The 15,823-nt window shown below is 39.4% G+C and overlaps 1 protein-coding gene across 7 annotated transcripts in view; it reads left to right on the plus strand.

Annotated features, from left to right (window-relative positions):
- Positions 1-15,823, plus strand: part of LYST (lysosomal trafficking regulator) — a 242,995-nt gene that overhangs the window by 80,103 nt on the left and 147,069 nt on the right. For all 7 annotated transcript variants that reach the window (XM_042909178.1, XM_042909177.1, XM_042909181.1 and 4 more), the window contains 2 exons: positions 6,403-6,492; positions 10,571-10,769. In XM_042909178.1, coding sequence (XP_042765112.1) covers positions 10,578-10,769 — 192 coding nt within the window. In that variant the 5' untranslated portion in view covers positions 6,403-6,492; positions 10,571-10,577. The remainder of the gene's footprint in view (positions 1-6,402; positions 6,493-10,570; positions 10,770-15,823) is intronic.

Consider the following 15,823-nt stretch of genomic DNA (forward strand, 5'->3'; position numbering starts at 1 on the left):
ACTACCCAGCGTTCATGGTTTTCAACTTCTGCTGAGCTCTGAGCCCACCAGGAGGTCCTTTTATTCATCCTTGGTCACTGCTCTCTCCATCCTTGTTTTCCTGCTTCTCATTTTGTATTTTATTACCACACTTAACCATAATTCTCTCAGGGACTTGACTTGAGCTGCTCTTTCTGTCTGTAATGCCTTTCTGCCCCCCTTTTCTTTCTCCCTTTACATGCTCAACTTTTACTGAAAGATTGTGTCCATCATGAAGCTTCCCTGACTACTCAAATTGGGCTCAGTGTCCCCTCATCAGTATACAGTACCTGTGTATTGGTTCGCCTTTGCCACCATAATGGGACCTTCTTAGGCGCAGAGATGGAATTACTTTCACATTTTGCATTCTTAGTGCCTAGCGCAGAGTGGGTGTTTTAGTAAATGGTAGCTAAATGGATCAGTAAAAAAAACAGGAAGAGGAATATGGATCAAAGCTGGAATTTAGAGAATTAGAAATACATATCTTTTTTCAAAGAAAAGATAGATAAGATGCCATGGATATAGTCTCCAGAAGGGAAGGTGGTTGTAAGGTGGCCATAGGCAGAGTTTTTACTGAACCACTGGAGATAATGTGAAGAAAAGAGAGGTAAGTGGCCAGATGAACTCATATTTTAAAATAATATGTGTAGAAGAAGGAAAGAAGGATACGAAACAAAAATATATAGATATAGGTACAGATCTCACGTCTAACAAGAGAATACAGGGATGCCGGGGTGGCTCAGTCAGTTAAGTGTCTGACTCTTGATTTCAGCTCAGGTCATGATCTCAGGGTCGTGAGACTGAGCCCTGCATTGGGCTTCTTACTGGGCATGGAGCCTGCTTAGGATTCTCTCTCTCTGCCCCCCTGCACCTCCCACCCCTTTCCCCCCGATCACGGACATGTGCACGCTTTCTCTCTCTCTCAGAAAAAGGGGCGGCGGCGGATGGAGTACAACACTAAGAGAGAATAATGAGCTGAGGTTTTGAAAGAGGTTAAGGGTGACCTTTTACATTTTATATGTAGAAGATGAAAACAGCAAGCAAATAATAGATTTTTTTTCTTTTAAACAGACTGACCCCCAGAGAGTAGCTACACTTGTGGTGAGCACAGCATAAAGTGTAGAGATGTTGAATCACTATGTTGTATACCTGAAACTAATGTAATATTGTGTGTCAGCTATACACACAATGTTTTAAAAAGATTTAAAAAAATACACAAAAACCCTGACCCTATAATTGGATACAGAGAGTAAATGAAAATTCTCAGCTTCTGTTGTGTTTCTGACTTCTTTGATGATGAAGAATGATCTATACATAGACTAGTAAGACTGGATGTAAGAATAATAATAGGAGAAAGTTTAAGCCCAGGATTAGAGAGGAGATTGTACCAGAACCATTGGCTGCTCTAAATGAGTTCACATCTCAGGTTCAGATTCTGAGAAAATGTGTTAATGTCATTGACAAACTGGTAATCTTTGAGTCATTGTTGTGAATTTGAAAACTGCTAGAAGACTGTGGAGGACTAAAGTTCCAAAATTATGTATGTATGTATGTATTTGTATATATGTATATGCGTACATATACATATATGTATATACGTGTATATACATGCATATATATGTATATGTACATACGTATATATATGAACATAAATACATGTGTATATATATATGAACATACATTTCGATGAGCTTGATGCTACTTCCACAGAAGATTCTAGAGATCATTTTAAAAGATTCTCCAATATTTACAAAAGGTAAAGATGAGCAGTCAGGGTTACAGGGATTTTCTAAGAACAATTCATTCCAGGTAGCCCAGTTTCCGCCTTTGGCAGGGATGCCACATGCACAGGTTAGGAGATGCTGAGGCTGTGATATATCTCCCAAACGGTATTTGACATCATCCATTCTATCATTCTGTGCATGGGAACGTGTTGGGGAATTGCACCATAATACAGGGCCGGGGATTGAACACCCGAACTCAGTCTTAGTTACTAATGGCAGCCTAGGGGGAGGTCTCTTAGGGGTTGCTGTGTTGACCCTGTTCCACTCATTGGTTAACACCTCCTCCTACTTCTCACTCTCAGCCGGGAACCTTGCAGTTGGTTTCACCAAGGAAACAAAAGCGCCCAAATCTTGGTCTGTTCGCTGCCAGAGCTGCTAATCTACCTGCGTGTACTCACGTACTGTCATCCTTTTTGTTCCATTACGCGAACCGTCCCTGTTCCTATCACTTGTGGTGCTAGATACTCTTCATATTGCCTACTCACTGCTGCAACAATTACCTCCTCTCGTTCTAGCTTTTCATTTATTTTCCTTCCCCTGTTGGAGAAACATGCTATGCAAACATGCTATAATAGTATCTCAGCTTACAAATGTGCCATAATGTCATTCATTAAAAAATAAATAAAAAGCACCACCTCCCCACCCCATGTTCCCTTCAAGCTACCACCCATTTCCTTGCCACCCAGTGGCAGAACTTCCCAAAACAGCTGTCTTAACCCCCTTGCCTCCGTTTCCTCACCACCCTCTGCCACTCCACTGAGACTACTCTTTGACAGGTTTCAGTAACTTCCACGTTGCTAAATCCTGTGGTCATTACCCAGTCTTCATCTTACTCAACCTGTCAGCAATATTTGACACAGTTGATCAATCTTTCCTGTTTTGAGCTTTCTTTACCTGGTTTCTGGGAGGCACCGCTCTCCTTATTTTTCTCCTGCCCTACCTGCTGCTCCTTCTCAGTGTCTTGTGCTGGATCCTGCTCCGCTTCCCGACTTGGGGATGCTAACCCGTGGGCTGAGCCTTAGAATCTCTTCTCCGGTTCATTTATACTCACTTTCTGTTCCCCACTGATCAATAGTGTGGCCACTAGCCACAGTCCTGTCATTGCAGAAAGTTCTGTTGGACAGCACTGCTCTGGGTTATTTCATCCTTCTCGTCCTGTTAAAATCCTTCCGTATGCTGATAACTCCCAAATTGATTCACCAGTTCCAGCCTCCCCACCTGGAGTCCAGTTTGGTGTATCCAAATATCTACTTGGTTTTCAAGCCACCTGTCAGATTTAGCATAGCGAAAATAGAACTTTATGTTCCGTCCCATCCTCCTGTCCTGTTTGTCTTGTCGATCACTAAACAGTGCTGCTCTTCACACAGCCTTAAAAAGTCTTGTGGACTTTTTGGGGTGGGGGGCAGGCGGGAAGGCGACTTCTATTCTTAAGGAGAAACAGTTCTAGGGGAACACTTCTTTTTCACCTCTCTACACCTTACTTCAGTCCCTGGCAAGTGGGAATGAGTAGCTTTTCTCCCTCTTTGTAATAATTTTTAACTTCTTCTCTTGCACTCAGTATCCAGTGCATCAAACAGAAACTAATCTCGGAGTCCTGGACTGCTTTCCCCAGATGCTCACATGACCCATTGTCTTCCTTCATTCAGGCTTCAGCTCAGATATTACCTCTTTAGCCTTATCGCTATGGAATCTCTATGACAGTAGCATTCCTGTTGCTCTGTACCCTTACTCCTTTACTTTTTTGTAACACTTAGCACTGCCTGACTTTACGATATGTTTGTTTTCCATCTGTCTGTATCTCACTGGAATCCATGAGGGCAGGGACTTTGTTTTTGCACTGTTCCTAGTGCCAAAAATAGGAGCCAGCAGGTTGTAAATGTTCCATAAATATTTGTTGAAGTAAATGCCATATTAATGAAATTTCTGATGAAATAAAACTAACAGGTATAGCTAATACATTGTCAGGTTTTTGCTTTTTGATTCGGCCATTCATGTTTTACACTTCACCAGTCACTGTATTAGAAAAAATAAAACTTATGGGCGTCTAGGTGGCTCAGTTGGTTAAGAGTCCGACTTCGGCTCAAGTCATGTTCTCATGGCTCGTGAGTTCAAGCCCCACATCGGGCTGTCTGCTGTCAGCTCAGAGCCCACTTTGGATCCTCTGTCTCCCTCTCTCTATGCCCCTCCCTCTCCCTTTGCCTCAAAAATAAACATTAAAAAAAGAAAAAAAAAAGAAAAGAAGAAGTGAAACATTATTTTCCTGAGGTCATTTGTGTGATTACAGGTATTTTGCTATGCTTTTCATTTATTTTAAGAATATAAAAGTTCTTATAATATTGTTAGGAGAAAGTTTTATTTATTTATGGCATTATAGGAATTGTTGCATTAGAAGTTGAATATGATAGGGTGCCTGGGTGGCTAAGTCAGGTGAGCATCCAACTCTTAATTTCAGCTTAGGTTATGATCTCATGGCTCATGAGTTTAAGCCCCACACCGGGCTCTGTGCTGACAGCATGGAGCCTGCTTGGAATTCTCTCTCTCCTCTCTCTCTGCCCCACCCCTGCTCACTCACTCACTTGCTCTCTGTCTCTCAAAATAAATAAATGAACTTAAAGTTTAAAAAAAGTTGAATATGATACTAATAACGATTTTTAAATTTGATGTTTTAGCTATAAAGTACAAAAAGTAATAAGACTTTTTATTAAGTTCCTGGCCTTTAAGGAACTCATGACCTAGTGGGTAAGACAGTCATAAGTAACTACAGGGTGTTTATGTAGTTTGGAAACAGAGGCAAATACATATAATGCCCTAAGGATATCTTCAATCTAGTTTCCAAGGCTGTATTTGCAGACTTTATGGCCCTCCGGTATAATACAGGATGATAAAGGTCGGAGTGCAGCTGTGTGTGTGATCGTGGGGTAGAGGAAGGTGGGGGGCACAACTGACTCTGCCCGCTGATAGAGTGACAATCTTGGATAGAATGAAACTCCATGGATATCCAAGCTGGGCTGTGTAAAATATAGATAAAGAAGCCATCCCAGTTTCAAGTATTAGAGAAGTCCCTCAGCGTGGCCTAGAAGTGTTCCCTGATAACAGGGAAAAACAGACGGATCCAGTTGTCTGTCAGCTTCCGCTGTTTTTTGTTTTTGTTTTTTTAATGCTTATTTGTTTTTGAGAGAGAGGGAGACAGAGCATGAGCAGGGGAGGGGCAGAGAGAGAGAGGGAGACACAGAATCCGAAGCAGGCTCCAGGCTCCGAGCTGTCAGCACAGAGCCCGATGTGGGGCTTGAACCCACGAACTGTGAGATCATGACCTGAGCCGAAGTCGGACACTTAACCGACGAGGCCACCCAGGCGCCCCTGTCAACTTCCACTTCTAATGGCCATGCTGAGTTACCTGGAATCACCATAGCATCACGCATAACATCCCTGATGGCTCCACCTTGTAATAGTCAAAGCAATTAATAAAATACCATATTTAGGCTCACAATTTGATCAGTAACTTCCCCTTCTGTAATTTTAGAGTTCAAAATATCGAGATGATTTTTAGTAGTTCAGGATGCAGCAGGAGCAGGTATGGATGGTGTCGTGAGGCTTCATTCCAGGACTGTTTCAGTTGGTCCGGCAGTTGATGGACTGATGTCTGGTGCTCAGAGTGAAGGATTGGGACCGAAATCTATCCTGTACTTTGCTAGCTGTGGGGCTGCTGCAGTCTGGGAAAGGGTGTCTTTTCCTACATCACATAAAGCCCTGTGTAGTCGAACAGCTAATCCCATTGCCTGCAGACTTTATCCTCAAGTGCCTAGAACAATGTGGTACAAGTACTGTTTGCCAAGCTGAAGGGAATTTAAGAAAGTTCTCTAGCTTTGAGCATCTTGAAAGAATTAAAGATCATTCTGATTTTAAAATTTGTGATTCAAAATAAATGTTCATGGTTGCCTTGTAACTGTGTTAAGGAAATATTTTTTATACCTCTGTCTAGTCAAAACTATAGAGCGAAAACTGGTAACTAAACAGAAGCATTCTTGCGGCTACACCAGGAGTAGAAATTTATCCTTTAGTATTCTAGAAATAGCCTTCATGGTATCGTACACAAAAGATTAATTCATTTTTAAAAATTCAACATGGATATGAGGTTTAGTGGTAGTTTATTGATTATTTGGTTTTAGTATTTTTCTGAGTTTTCATAGATCCTCAAATGCCTTTCACTGTCACAGGAGAGTAGTGACTTGGCTCCCCACGGCATGCAGGTGGTATGCCACTGCCTCCCTCATTCCAATCAAGATCGACCCTGGCCTGATTCTCCTTCCTCTGTAGTTAACTGGTGATTCCTCTGGAGGTTGGAAGGAGCTGGGAGCAGAGGAGGAGTAAGAAGCTGTGGTCAAGTCACCTTGTTCAGATCAGGTTCTAACACTCCCTGTCTCAAGATTCCATTCTTGGAGCTACAGAAACTTTTTAGTGTGTTCTTGAGGTTCAAGAAATTTGTTGGCTTCCTTTACATCAAATATGAAGACTGGCCATTGATTTTTGTGTCAGAGCTTTATTAAAATTATTTGTGTCTTACTATTACCATTAATATGTATGTCTTTTTTTTTAATAGGTGAAACTTTATTCTAAGAATATTTGTTTCATCTAGTTCATGAGCTCAAATTATAAGGACTCTAAATGTTACAGAAGTGTTGAGAGATTGGTAAGTATTTAATGTAATAGATATTAACAGTCAAAATACTTGTTTCAGTCTAACCCTTTGAAACTACATGGTTGTGTGACGTTCATTAAACCCCAAAGTACAAACAACTAAGCTTTCTTTTCCTGTAGTAGAGATGGACATACAAATTGTGGTGTATTCATACAGTGGCATTATTGCACAACGGTTTAAAGGAACAAACGTAATGTTAAGAGGGAAATGCAAAGTTATAAAGGATACATATACTATACTATTTATATACATTTTAAAAATAGCTAAAACAATATTGAATATTTTATGGCTATAAAAACATGTATAGAAATGATGAACACCAACTGAGGAGAGGAAGAAGTTGGGTGGGGTGTGGCTTTCCTGTACTGTAAGGTTTGATTTCTTTGCTCATGAGCGCGCGCACACACACACACACACACACACACACTGATCTGAACATAGCATAATGTTTAATACTTGCTAAGTCTGAGTATTGGCTATGACCTCATGTTATGTATCCTTTATACTTTGCTGGGTATTCAAAGTATTTAAAAAGATCTTTTTAAAATACCGTGCAGTCATCTTTTCAGTTGGCATTCAGAGTGGCTGAAAGGCATTCAGTGAAATTCAACATTCCTAGTAGATGAGTCGGAAGAAATGAGTATTTCTTAACGTGCAGAGCAAAAGTGTCCCCTGTCACCCCTACCAATGTTGTTGTGTTAGTGCTAACTAAAGCTGTTAGATAGAAGAGTGGAAAGCATGTGAACGTTGGATAGAAAAATTCAGAATTTTTGTTATTTGTAAATGAGAAGGTTTTATATCTGGAAATTTCTAAAAAAAAAAAAGTAAGAAGTTTGGGTATATGATTACTATATCAAAATAAATCTACTTCCTATTTGCCTCCTATAAACCAGTTTTCTATCCTACTTAGAATGTATAATGGAAACAAAATCCCATTTAGAATAGCAGCGAAAACTGCAAAACATCTAGGAGCAGACCTAACAAGTCATGTTTAAAACCTGTTTAAACCATGTTTAAAATAATACATATTTCCGACAAGTTTCCACCACAAGGACATAGAGAATAAATGTTCAAGTAGTGCAAGGATGTTCATTGCATCTCTGTTTATGATCATAAAAATGAGAAATAACCTAAATCTTCAACAAGAGATTGCTGCATAGTCAATAGTACATCTGTATAATGAAACACATGTAATGTGCACCTGCAGCAGGATGCCGGGCCGCAAAGAAGAGTGAGAGAGCGCGCAGGTGAACAGACGCCCAGAGTGAACCAAAACAGATAGTAGATCATTTACGTGTAAGATCCTGTTTATGTAACTGTGTGTTTATTTTAGGTACGTTTAAAAATCAGGAATAACCTACATTTCCGCATGGATTATAATGCTTTCGGCTGACCTGACATCTTGTGCTTTCAGGAAGTGGGATTGAAATTATTTCTTCACTATTAAATATTCGTGTTACCTTAATTTCTGGAAAATAGGCCCTAATTATTACCACAATTTTTAGATCTTTCACATTTTTAATATTGCTCAAGTTGCAGCGTGCCTTGCACTTCGTGGTGTCTAGGGAGCCCTGTCGGCAGGCTGCCCTCGCGAAGGGGTTGTTCGTGCCTGCTCACGAGTGAACTTGGTCACAGCTGTTCATATCAGTACTTCAGCTGAGTTACATGCACCATCGGTACGATATCTGATGAGTTTTAAATGTTTCCGGGTTGTTTTCGGAAACTTTTTGCTGATCCCATCTGGTAAGATCAAGAAAACACCTGCATCGGGGCGCCTGGGTGGCTCAGTCGGTTTAGCGTCTGACTTTGGCTCAGGTCATGATCTCGCAGTGTGTGAGTTCGAGCCCCACGTCGGGCTCTGTGCTGACAGCTCAGAACCTGGAGCCTGCTTCAGATTCTGTGTCTCCCTCTCTCTCTGCCCCTCCCCTGCTCGTGCTCTGTCTTTCTCTGTCTCAAAAATAAATAAAAACATAAAAAATTAAAAAAAAAAAAAGGAAACACCTGCATCAGAACTCACAGAATGATGTCAGCATCTTTGGAAGAAAATCCCAGGAGCAGTGGGAGATGGTGCGTCTCGTAGGAGATAGTGCAGGGTGGATGGTCTTGATGGCCCAGAAGGGGATATTGTATGGAAAATTCTAAGTGATAAGAAGGCAGTGTGTTACGCTTTAACTGGCAGTCTTATTTCTGTTTTAGTGGAACACTAAAATTATTTCTCTTATGTAAGTAATTATGTACCTTAAAATCAGTGACAGATTAGGTGAAATAAGTTAATAAAATTGGATAACTATGGACTGAATATGAACTAGTTTATATTATTATATACATATATATAATTAGTATGTGTTATTATAAATTATTATAAACTATTTGATGTATGGAATAATTTTACCTTATGAAAGCTTATAGAGAACCAGCATTTATGTAAGAGAAATTATTGCTGCAATTTTGGATAAATGAGTAATGTACATTTTTTTTATACTTTTCTTTTTCCTAGTGATCAATAATATTAAAAGCAATGATCTTTGCTACACTAAAGAAAGGATTGCTTTGTAATAATACCTAGGATCCTGATAGGAATCCAGGAATTAAATCGATCAGGCCCAAGACTGAACAGGAACCAAAGTAGTATTAGGAATTTCTTTGGTTTCTCCCTTTTGTGTTTATCTGCTTCTCTTTGCATCCTGGTGGTTCGTTTTCACCCAGTTGGCTTCTTCTGAGCCTCAACCACCTCCTGATTTATGTGACTTTTCATATTTATGTGACTTTTCAGCACATCAGCTATGCCCTTTAATTCAAATTCCCATGAGAAAGAAAGAAAGCCCAATTAGCTCAATGCCTCTTTGCAAGCTGCATTGAACAAGTCACATCTTGCAGCCAGATGTTCATCGGCTGCCCCATGAATCAGGTGTGCTTCGGCTGATTAGTGCTCAGATGCCAGCCTTGTCCCTTGGCAGTAGGCATGGTCATATGGTCCACTGCCTTCTCAGCAGGGGCTCTGAGGCAGGTTCCTGCCAACGCCCATGGGTGAAGAAAGACTCCACAATATGCATCTTATTTAATTTAACCTCTTCAGGTTAAAAAGTTTTTAAAGGTTACTGGCTGTTTCAAAAGTACCTTTAGCCCTAAGATGAAACTGTTCTGAAGTTCTTTGGAGATTTTATTGTTCATGATTTTTCCTTTCTAAATAGTTGCACATTTTGGGGTGCCTGGGTGGCTCAGTTGGTTAAGCGACTGACATCAGCTCAGGTCACGATCTCATGGTTTGTGTGTTTGAGACCCACGTCGGGCTCTGGGCCGACAGCTCAAAGGCTGGAACCTGCTTCGGAATCTGTGTCTTTTTTCCTCTCTGTCCCTCCCCCACTTGCTCTTTCTCTCTCAAAAATAAATCAAGATTAAAAAAAAAAATATTTTAAATAGTTACACGTTTTTCTTTATATTGGTGTTTCTCCTCTCTTTTGTCTGCTTTACCTTATTTTCCTTCATCTTAAAATGTCACATTGCCCTTTATTTGATTTAAATGTGTAGTAGGAAGCAAAGTGGCATAACTTAAGCTGCTAGAATTGTTCAATTTTTATTTACCTGGTGGTAAATCCTTTTTCTTTCCGTTAACTGAACTCTGGTGTTTGCAGCGGGGGGCATCACTGATTGTCAGCTCCATCACATGAAAAACAGTTTATAGTTTTTAAAAGGTCCATTCATATTTTTAAACCATGTAAAGCAAGACTGTTTTATGAGTGTATTTTTATTCTACGATGCGGCTCTTGAAGAAGGCGGGGATCTGCCTTAACTGCCACCAGTCACTAGTGCATCTTCTGTGGTGCTTTCACTTCCCGTTCTTGGTTGTGCTCAGCCATTTCCATACCTGGGACTAATTGCTGCCATGCAAGAATATTTAAGGAGCCCTGGCTAGATAAGATCTGTGTCTGAAAATATTATAGGGTTAAGTACCAATGCCCGATAATTTAAAGCCAGGCTTTAGTTAAAAACAAACAGCCTTAAAGACACCTGTTTTTAAACGTACATTTTTATTTCTCCAATCTTCTTTTTTGTAATATTTATCTTATAGCTCGGTCATGAGCACCGACAGTAACTCACTGGCACGTGAATTTCTGACGGATGTCAACCGGCTTTGCAATGCAGTGGTCCAGAGGGTGGAGGCCAGGGAGGAAGAGGAAGAGGAGACACATATGGCAACCCTTGGACATTACCTTGTCCACGGCCGAGGATTTCTGTTACTCACCAAGCTAGATTCTATCATCGATCAGGTAACATTTCGTATCAGATCATTTTTTTCCTCAGTATATCGTAGTTAATTACAGATACATGATTTCTGAGTTACATAGTTTGTGAGAGTCTCTTTGAGATAAAGTCCTATCTCTCACATCACTCCCAACAAAGAAAAGCAGCCTCATTTATGAACATACTATTTATTTGGATACTTTCCAAAATGTCAGAAATGTCTTAGGTTATAAATGGCCTTAGGATTCTCAGATGGCCTCATCCATATTATGCTTTTTGTCCTAATATCAGTGTGAGATAACTATGATTATTACTAAGGATATAAGAGTACGATTCAGAAACATTATGAATTCGCACTTTCAATAAATGTCAGATATATTTTTTGAAAAATTTAGTGTAAATTATATTTAGGGAGCTTACTAATTCTGGGGTAAAAGTAGAGAATGCTTTGTGTACGTCTAGTTTTTTGTACCTTATTGTGTTTGCTTAAAGTATGGTCTGAACATATAGCATTTTATTGTTTCCTTATTGTAGAATTAACGGAACTTTAAAGCTAGTTGGGAGATGGAGATGTCATCCAATCTTTTTTTTTTTTTTCCTAAGGCTTATTCATTTTTCAGAGACAGAGACAGAGCGTGAGGGGGAAGGGGCAGGAGAGAGGGAGACACAGAATCGGAAGCAGGCTCCAGGCTCTGAGCTGTCAGCACAGAGCCGGACGTGGGGCTCAAACCCACAAATCATGAGATCATGACCTGAGCTGAAGTCAGACACTTAGCCGACTGAGCCACCCAGACACCCCCAATCTTCTTTTATAGATGAAAAACTCAGGTGCAGAAACATTAAGTAACTCAGACAGGGTTAACTTGAAGCCCAAATGTGATTTACATCTTTGCTTTGTTTTAGTAGAAAATAAGTATGTATTTTATGAAAGAAAAATTTCACTATCTGCTTTCAGGAGACTAATTTATGTGGTTAAATAATATTTCAGTTAACTTGAAAAGGCCCCTATAGCACCAATATGACAGACATTTTTATTTTTTTTTATTTAAAAAAAATTTTTTTTAACATTTATTTATTTTTGAGACAGAGAGAGAGCATGAACAGGGGAGAGTCAGAGAAAGAGGGAGACACAGAATCCGAAACAGGCTCCAGGCTCTGAGCTGTCAGCACAGAGCCTGATGTGGGGCTCGAACCCACGGACCGTGAGATCATGACGTGAGCCAAAGTCGGACGCTTAGTCAACCGACTGAGCCACCCAGGCGCCTCATGACAGACATTTTTAAACACTGATATATGTTACTGGCTTCAGATATAAACTTAACCATTGTTAAAATTTCTTTGGTACGAAGGCATTTTGCTAATACATATATTGGGTAAAGACAGAGACTAAAATTAAACAATGCCTCTGTTCTCACAATAAGCTAAGGAGCCTAACATATATATCAGGAAGTATTTGTTCACTGTGGTGTCCACCTGTCATGAAATTTTCCAGAGTATTTTCAGGTTTATATATTTTGATTCCTTTTCATGAATTTTATTTATTAATTATGTAACTACATATAATTTAATTTTTGTATTTTGTATGATTTTTTTCAAAAATAAAACTTAAAGTTAGAAAAAATTATTTATTAGATCATGTGTAATGGTTTTTATCTCAAAATTTTGGTGATATAATAAGCATATCATGCTCTGTTCATTTTCTTACCCCACATTAGAACAATTTAGTGCTTTCTCTTTTTTTTTTTAAAGATACATAAATAGCATCAGAAATATCAAATACTCAGGAATAAATCTAATAAAATATGCACAGATTTCTACACAGAATTCTATAAAACAGTATTGAAGGAAACTAAAGAAGACCCAAATAAATGTAGGACTATGTAATTTTCACGTATTGGAAAAGTCAATAGTGTAAGGATACTTTTTATTTCCAAATTGATGTATAGATTCCACAATGTAATCCCAATCAAAATTTCAGGAGGTTTTTAATGACAGCTGTATTAAGATATCCATATATCCTAGAATTCACCCATTTCATGTGTACAACTCAGTGGTTTTTAGCATAATCACAGATACACGCAACCATCACCATAGTCAATTTTAGAACATTTCATCACCTCGAACAGGGACCTGGTTCCTTTTAGCTGTCACTCCCCTATCCTTCCCATCCCCCTCAGCCCTAAGCAAACACTAATCTACTTTCTATTTCGATAGTTATATGCTTTCTCTTTTAAGTCATAAAATACCTTTTGATGTATTATTAAATGACCGAAATCATTCAAGTCATAATTTCAACAATATTTTTTCCTAGGGTAATATCTTGTGTTCCCTTTTCCCCAGTCATTCACTTTTGGAATTATTTAGAGCAAGGGAAGTAGGAACCGTAGAAGTAGAAGTAGGGAGCAAATAAATAGCCATTTAAAAAATAGGGCTTTTTAGGGCACCTGAGTGGCCCAGTCGGTTAAGTGTCCGACTTCGGCTCAGGTCATGATCTCACAGTTGGTGGATTCAAACCCCAAGTCAGGCTCCGTGCTGACAGCTCAGAGCCTGGAGCCCGCTTTGGATTCTGTGTCTCCGTCACTCTCTGACCCTCCCCCACTCATGCTCTGTCTCTCTGTCTCGCAAAAACAAATAAACATTAAAAAAAATAATTAAAAAGGGCATCTGGGTGGCTCAGTTGGTTAAGAATCTGACTTCAGCTCAGGTCATGATCTCACGGTCCATGAGTTCAAGCCCCATGTCGGGCTCTGTGCTGACAGCTTAGAGCCTGGAGCCTGTTTCAGATTCTGTGTCTCCCTCTCTCTACCTGTCCCCCGCTTGCACTCTGTCTCTTTCTCTCGAAAATAAACATTGGGGCACCTAGGTGGCTCAGTCGGTTAAGTGTCTGACTTCAGCTCAGGTCATGATCTCACAGTTCATGGGTTCGAGCCCCGCATCGGGCTCTGTGCTGACAGCTTGGAGCCTGGAGCTTGCTTTGAATTCTATGTCTTCCTCTCTCTCTGCTCCTCCCCCGTTCATGGCTCTGTCTCTCTCTCTTCCACAAAAATAAATAAAAACATTTAAAAATAAATAAATAATAAATCAACATTAAAAATTTTTTTTAATTTAAAAATAAAGATAAATAAAAAATAGGGCTTATTAACACTTAATTATTTAAACCAGGAAATGGAGAATGATCATTTGAATCTTTAAGGGGAATTTAATTGTACAAGTTTAATCATTTCACGTGGAATCAAAACACTAGATTCAAAGCTGTGCCTTTCAATAGGAACTTCAGCTTTTCTGTGTGTGCTTCTCACGAAGGAGCACTTCCTGGGTGCTCTGGGGAGAGACAATTTAAGCCCTTACCTTCCACCTTTGTGCCAGGACTTTATTGATAGATATTTAGTATAAAGAATCAAACTCACTTTTTATTACCATATAATTTACATGTCAAGAACATACAGATGTAAAGTGTATACAGTTGGGTGATACCTGTGTAACCACGGCCTAGGTCAAAGTCTAGAACGTTTCCACCACTCTAGAAAAAGCTTTTCATGCCCTTTTCAGGCAGCCCTTCCCCTTCTCCCACTCCAATGTAACCACAGTTGTAGTTTCTAACACCTCAGTGTAGTTTTGCTGTTCTAGAATTTCACGTAAATGGAATCAGGCAGCATGTACTCTCACGTCTCGGATCTTCACCTGTTGTGCATGAATCAGTAATCCACTGTTTTGTTTCTCATTGGTGTTCTGTTGTGTGGATATACCACCATTCGACCGTCTGCCTGTTGTTTAACCGTTTGGCTTTCGTTTCCATGTGGCTAATACAAATAAAGCCGCTATGAACGTCCTTAAAAAAGCCCTTGTGTGAATATATTTTCGTTTTTCCAGGGTAAATATCTAGGCATACAATTGCTGTGTCGAAGGGTAGGTGTTTAACGTCATAAGAAAGTGTCAGACTGTTTTTTCAAAGTGTTTGTACCACTTTTCATTCTCACCAGCAAGGTATGCGAATTCCAGTTGTTCCATACCTTCTCTGATATTTGGCATTGCCAATCTGTTTGATACTAGTCATCCTGCGTGAACATGAACTAGTATCTCACTGTGATTTTAATTTGCATTTCTGTGAAAACTAATGATGCTGAGTGCTATTTTATGTGTTCACTGGCTGTAGGACTTCTGTCAAATGTCTGTTTAAGTTTTGTGCCCGTTTTAAAAGTCAGGTTATTCTGACTTTTAAAGTTGCAGGGGGGTATCCAGTTGCAGGGGGCTTTGTTTGTTTGTTTGTTTTTAATGTATTCTGGATACAAGTCTTTGTTGGATTACAAATATGTTCTTTGTGGCTTGCCTTTTCATTTCTTAACAATGCCTTTAGAACAGCAGGGGTTTTTGTGTGAATAGCATGTTTTGTATTCTAAGAAATCCTTATCTTGCATCCCAAAGTCACAAAGGTGTTGTTGTTTTTTTTTCCTAGAATCTTTTTAATTAGTATTTTTATTTTGAGGTCTGTGATCCACGTTGAGTTAATGTTAGTGTATGGTGTGAGGCAGGAGCTACAGTTCCTTTCTCCCCCTCCTCCCTGTGTAGTTACCCAGTTATTCCAGCAACATTTCTTCTTAAGAGTCTGCTCTTTCCCCCAGTGGCCTTGGTACCTATGTGAAAAATCAGTTAACCATTTATGTGGAGTTTATTTCTAGACTCTTCTGTTCCATTTATCTGTCATCTGTTCTTTCACTGATACTGTACTGTTTGGGTTACTGTGGCCATTACAGTATGTCTAGAAATTAGGTTGTACAAGTTCTTCAATGTGGTCTTCATTTTCAAGAACGTTTGACTCTTCTAGGTCCTTTGCATTTCTATATACATTTTAGAAGCAGCTTATTCTGCAGAAATGCTTGGTAGGATTTCAGCTGTGATTGCATTGAATCGAGAAACCAGTTTGGAGAGAATCGACGATGTTGAGTTTCTCAGTCTATCAGCATGGTGTAAATATCTGTTTATTTGAGTCTTTCTAATTGCCCTGCAATATTTTTTGGTTTTTGGTATGGAAGTCTTGCATATTTTTTTGGTAAATTTTTCTGCATATTATTTTTTGATGTTA

Source organism: Panthera leo, chromosome D2, assembly GCF_018350215.1.
Source record: "Panthera leo isolate Ple1 chromosome D2, P.leo_Ple1_pat1.1, whole genome shotgun sequence".
NCBI classification, from domain to species: Eukaryota; Metazoa; Chordata; class Mammalia; order Carnivora; family Felidae; genus Panthera; species Panthera leo.